Consider the following 6930-nt stretch of genomic DNA (forward strand, 5'->3'; position numbering starts at 1 on the left):
TGGAAAGTAATACAATAGTACATCACAGACATTGATATGGTAAGTAATACAATAGTACAACACAGACATTGATATGGTAAATAATACAATAGTACATCACAGACATTGATGCTATGGTAAGTAATACAATATTACATCACAGACATTGATATGATAAGTAATACAGTAGTACAACACATACATTGATATTGTAAGGAATACAATATTACATCACAGACATTAATATGGTAAGTAATACAATATTACATCACAGACATTGATATGGTAAGTAATATAGTAGTACAATATATACATTGTTTTGGTAAATAATACAAAAGTACATCACAGACATTGATATGGTAAGTAATACAATATTACATCACATACATTGATATGGTAAGTAATACAATAGTTCATCGCATACATTGATATGGTAGGTAATACAGTAGTACAATAAAGACATTGATGTTATGGTGAGTAATACAATAGTACATCACAGACATTGATATGGTAAGTAATACAGTAGTACAACACATACATTGATGTTGTAAGGAATACAATATTTCATCACAGACATTAATATGGTAAGTAATACAATATTACATCACAGACATTAATATGGTAAGTAATATAATATTACATCACAGACATTGATATGGTAAGTAATATAGTAGTACAATACATACATTGATATGGTAAACAATACAATAGTACACCACAGATATTGATATGGTAAATAATACAATAGTACACCAAATATATTGATATGGTAAATAATACAATAGTACACCACATATATTGATATGGTAAATAATACAATAGTGCACCACATATATTGATATGGTAAATAATACAATAGTACACAACATATATTGATATGGTAAATAATACAATAGTGCACCACATATATTGATATGGTAAATAATACAATAGTACATCACGGACATTGAGGTTGTGGAAAGTAATACAATAGTACATCACAGACATTGATGTTGTGGAAAGTAATACAATAGTACATCACAGACATTGATATGGTAAGTAATACAATAGTACAACACAGACATTGATATGGTAAATAATACAAAAGTACATCACATACGTTGATATGGTAAATAATACAAAAGTACATCACAGATATTGATATGGTATGTAATACAATAGTACAACACAGATTTTGATGCTATTGTAAGGAATACAATAGTACATCACAGACATTGCTATGGTAAGGAATACAGTAGTACACCACATACATTGATATGGTAAATAATACAAAAGTACATCACATACGTTGATATGGTCAATAATACAAAAGTACATCACAGATATTGTTATGGTAAGTAATACAATAGTACGACACAGACTTTGATGCTATGGTAAGGAATACAATAGTAAATCACAGACATTGATATGGTAAGTAATATAATAGTACAACACAGACATTGATATGGTACATAATACAATAGTACAACACAGACATTGGTATGGTAATGAATACAATAGTACATCTCATACATTGATATGGTAAATAATACAAAAGTACATCACAGATATTGTTATGGTAAGTAATACAATAGTACATCACATACACTGATATGGTAAATAATACAATAGTACACCTCAGATATTGATATGGTAAATAATACAAAAGTAAATCACATACGTTGATATGGTAAATAATACAAAAGTAAATCACAGACATTGATATGGTAAATAATACAATAGTACATCACGGACATTGAGGTTGTGGAAAGTAATACAATAGTACATCAGTAATACAATAGTACAACACAGACTTTGATGCTATGGTAAGGAATACAATAGTACAACACAGACATTGATATGGTAATGAATACAATAGTACATCACATACATTGATATGGTAGGTAAAACAGTAGTACAACACAGACATTGATGTTATGGTAATGAATACAATAGTACATCACATACATTGATATGGTAAATAATACAAAAGTACATCACAGACATTGATATGGTAAATAATACAATAGTACACCAGGGACATTGATATGGTAAATAATACAATAGTACACCAAAGACATTGATATGGTAAATAATACAATAGTACACCACAGATATTGATATGGTAAATAATACAATAGTACATCACAGACATTGATGTTATGGTACATAATACAATAGTACATCACAGACATTGATGTTGTGGAAAGTAATACAATAGGACATCACAGACATTGATGTTGTGGAAAGTAATACAATAGTACATCACAGACATTGATGTTGTGGAAGGTAATAAAAGTGCATCACAGACATTGATGTTGTGGAAAGTAATACAATAGTACATCACAGACATTGATGTTATGATTAATGATACAATAGTACATCACATACATTGATATGGTAAATAATACAATAATACATCGTAGACATTGATATGGTAAATAATACAAAAGTACATAACAGTCGTTGATATGGTAAGTAATACAATAATACAACACAGACATCGATGCTATGGTAAGTAATACAATAGTACATCACAGACATTGATATGGTAAGGAATACAGTAGTACAACACAGACGTTGATATGGTCAATAATACAATATTACAACACATATATTGATATGGTAAGGAAACAAGTAGTACAACACAGACATTGATATGGTAAATAATACAATATTACAACACAGACATTGATGTGGTAGGGAATACACTAGTACAACACAGACATTGATATGGTAAATAATACAATATTACAACACAGACATTGATGTTGTGATAAGTAATACAATAGTACATCACATACATTGATATGGTAAGTAATATAAAAGTACAACACAGAAATTAGTAAGTTATACAATAATACGATAGTACACCACAGATAGTGATACGTTAAGTAATACAATAGTACATCACAGACATTGATATGGTAAGTAATACAATAGTACATCACAGAAGTTGATGTTGTGGAAAGTAATACAATAGTACATCACAGACATTGATGTTGTGGAAAGTAATAAAATAGTACATCACAGACCGACATTGATGTTATGGTAAGTAATACAATAGTACATCACAGACTTTGATATGGTAAATAATACAATAGTACACCACAGATATTGATACGTTAAGTAATACAATAGTACACCACAGATATTGATACGTAATGTAATACAATAGTACATCACAGACATTGATATGGTAAATAATATAATATTACATCACATACATTGATATGGTAAATAATACAATAGTACATCACATACATTGAGAATATGGTAAGTAATACAATAGTACATCAAAGATTTTGATATGGTAAGTTATAAAATACTATATCACAGACATTGATATGGTATGTAATACAACAGTACATCACATTCATTGATGTTATGGTACGTAATACAATAGTACATCACAGACATTGATGTTGTGGAAAGTAATACAAGAGTACATCACAGTCATTGATGTTGTGGAAAGTAATGCAATAGTACATCACAGACATTGATGTTGTAGATGATATGGTAAATAATACAATAGTACACCACAGACATTGATGTTGTGGAAAGTAATACAATAGTACATCACAGACATTGATGTTGTGCAAAGTAATACAATAGTACATCACAGACATTGATGTTATGATAAATGATACAATAGTACATCACATACATTGATATGGTAAATAATACAATAGTACATCACAGATATTGATATGGTTAATAATACAATAGTACATCACAGACATTGATATGGTACGTAATACAACAGTACACCACAGACATTGATGTTATGGTACGTAATACAATAGTACATCACAGACATTGATATGGTAAGGAATACAGTAGTACAACACATACATTGATATGGTAAATAATACAATAGTACATCACAGACATTGATGTTGTGGAAAGTAATACAATAGTACATCACAGACATTGATATGGTAAATAATACAATAGTACATCACAGACATTCATATGGTAAGTAATACAATAGTACATCACAGACATTGATGTTATGATTAATGATACAATAGTACATCACATACATTGATGTTGTGGTAAATAATACAATAGTACATCACAGACATTGATGTTGTGGAAAGTAATACAATAGTACATCACATACATTAATATGGTTAGTAATACAAAGGTACATTACAGACATTGATATTGTAAATAATACAATAGTACATCACAGATATTAATGTTTTAGTAAGTAATGCAATAGTACAACTCAGACATTAATGTTATGATAAATAATACAATAGTACAACACAGACATTGATATGGTAAGTTATACAGTAGTACATCACAGACATTGGTATTGTAAGTAATACAATAGTATAACTCAGACATTGATATGGTAAATCATACAAAAGTACATCACAGACATTGATGTTTTGGTAAGTAATACAATAGTGCATCACAGTTATTAATATGGTTAGTAATACAATAGTACACAGTCAGTGTTTATTGTTATGGTAAATACTCCAAAGCAACAATTTGTTCTGTATATATTACTTAAGGACACGAATATGCTTCCCGTGGAAGGGTATATGAGTGTGTTTAATCCGTAGAGGATGTACAACTAACTTGTTTGTATCTTTGTCTGTATGTGTAAAGCGGACCTCACAGAACCATCAGACGGAAAACCAACAGACATAGTAGCTGAAGCTCCAGCGCCTCTCTCAGAAACAACAACAGCAAAATCTTCACAAGAAAAAACATCCGAAAACCCATCTCACGAACAAACCTCTGAACATCCATTTCAAGAAAAAAAGACAACTTCAAAACAACTGTCGCCAAGGCAAACATCAATTACGCAAATATTAACTACTCAGACATCCACTTCACAACGGTACACAACACGAATAACACCAGTTACAACGGGGGAAACAAAAATGAATTCAACTTTAAAGTGTTATGAGGACTTACCCCGAAACTGGAACACGCAAATCAACAGCTCCGAGCTGCAGGCCTTGCAGGCAGAAGTCGTAAAACTCAAGCAAAGCCTCGCTGTAAACAAGTCTGCGCTCTCTTCTACCATCAGACGAAAGAACAGTGCACCCGACATGCGCATTTCGTCAAAGATCATGGGTTATGTGGGCGGAGCCATTATGGCGGTGATATTCGGAGGCCTGGTGATTATCGACCTCCCTACAATAGCAAAAGCATTGAAACTGATGAAGCGGAATGTGATGGGGAAATGACGCGACATGTATGTGTTGTCACAGGTCATTGTCATCGTCACAACGAACAGTTCAAGGCGTGCTCCTTTTTTTACAATTTGTGATGCGTGTAGACATAGATGTATTTTGTTTAACCTACAAATGTATAATTGAGTAGACAACTCTTGAGTAACTGTGCTCAGGGATCACTGAAGCTTAATTAGTTTACAAGTTTTCAATCACTATCGAACAATTTTTATAATTGAAAATGTATAAGTACGTTATGATGAGCGAGGAATATCCATGGTCATCAGGACGCATCCCGGATATCTTATATTTAGAGAATACTTTGAAGGATGAATCTTTTAACTAGTGTAGTACACGGGAATGCTATACCACCTACCGGTATCATGATAAATTCATTATCTTGGGTTGTCAGTATGCAAACTCAAGAAGGAGTTGAGATCGACTTGAGAGTTGAGAACAACATGAGAACAAATTTTCCCATTTCCCAGCATTTCGGAACGTATTTTGCCAAAAACAACTTGCGCTATGCGATGTCCTAAACCGGAAGTGATATCCACACAAAAGTGATCCGCGAATGAAAATAGTCCGTCATAAACAAATCAATATAAAGTTACGAAAACATATTTTGAGGACAGTTACAGCGTTTCAAGCGTAAATGTGCATATGGAAAAACCAATGACGATAGGATTGTTTTAAAATATTTTTCTACGTAGTTTTAAGGTTCTTTGTATTTCTCCGCGCAAGTTTTCTAGTTGTTAACGTTTGTCACAGACCGAGGATTTGCGATCGATGACCATTGAACTTGATAAGAAGTCCTTTGGAAAACATATGGTGTTTAGTTGACTTTTTTTTAAATAGAGACATATATAAGGTAGTAGTGTATAGATGATAAACAGTTTATCATTTTGCGGTGGCCTCTCAATTTTATCGACATGCTTGCGATGAGAAAATTGTTCTCACGACAAACCCTGAAAAAATGACAGCCGAGGGAAGATAACGATTATGAAATGGATGTTTTCATACAGTTTACCACACAGTTTGGAAGTGAAGTGACAGTTTTGTATTTCTGTTAATTTTAATATAGTGCATGCAGTGATTGTTAAGGGCTCCAAAAGTCGGCCTACTTGATGTGTGTAGTTGTATTGTTGTCGTACCACCATTACGTCGTTTATATAAGTATTCTTTCTCTAAATACCTGTATCATACTAGGAATGAACATTATATAATATTACAACCCAACCAACAACCTGCTTGAATGGCATTTGTGATGAGGTATTACGCCAGAAGTTGACACTGGTAATTACAAAATCCACACTTGGTCGCAAAAAGACTGAAGATTAACGGACGTGGAGGCAGTATGCATAATATTACTGATATATACCGAGTCGTGTTTGGTGGCAGTACGCATTTAATTACAAATAAAAGACAGGAAAAATTCATCTTCACAGATTACATACAATTACCACTAAAAGAATTCGGAAACACCCATGGTCTCAGTATGCATTCGATTACCGATGAAAGACCGAAACTTCCGTGTTTTTTAGCATCTTCGAGATTTTTTTCTGTAGGAACATGTCATTGTACATAAACATGCCATTTTAAAATAAAATCTTCTTATAGTTTGTTTTAAAGTATTCGTTTATTTTGTTGCTTTATGATTCATATTTCTATTCCTCTGAGTGGCGGTATGATTTATAATTCCTATTCCTCTGAGTGGCGATATGATTCATCTTTCCTATTCCTCTGAGTGGCAGGCGGTATGATTCATATTTCTTAT

At 32.1% G+C, this 6930-nt stretch overlaps 1 protein-coding gene across 1 annotated transcript in view; it reads left to right on the forward strand.

Moving 5' to 3' along the window:
• The window catches only part of LOC110465298, a 36184-nt gene extending 30945 nt beyond the window's left edge, over window positions 1-5239 (forward strand). Inside the window, exon 8 of the mRNA XM_021521010.1 lies at window positions 4582-5239. Within this exon, the coding sequence (XP_021376685.1) occupies window positions 4582-5168 (587 nt within the window). The 3' untranslated portion in view covers window positions 5169-5239. The remainder of the gene's footprint in view (window positions 1-4581) is intronic.
• Window positions 5240-6930: the final 1691 nt, after the last annotated feature.

Source organism: Mizuhopecten yessoensis, unplaced genomic scaffold, assembly GCF_002113885.1.
Source record: "Mizuhopecten yessoensis strain PY_sf001 unplaced genomic scaffold, ASM211388v2 scaffold11069, whole genome shotgun sequence".
In the NCBI taxonomy this organism is placed as follows: Eukaryota; Metazoa; Mollusca; class Bivalvia; order Pectinida; family Pectinidae; genus Mizuhopecten; species Mizuhopecten yessoensis.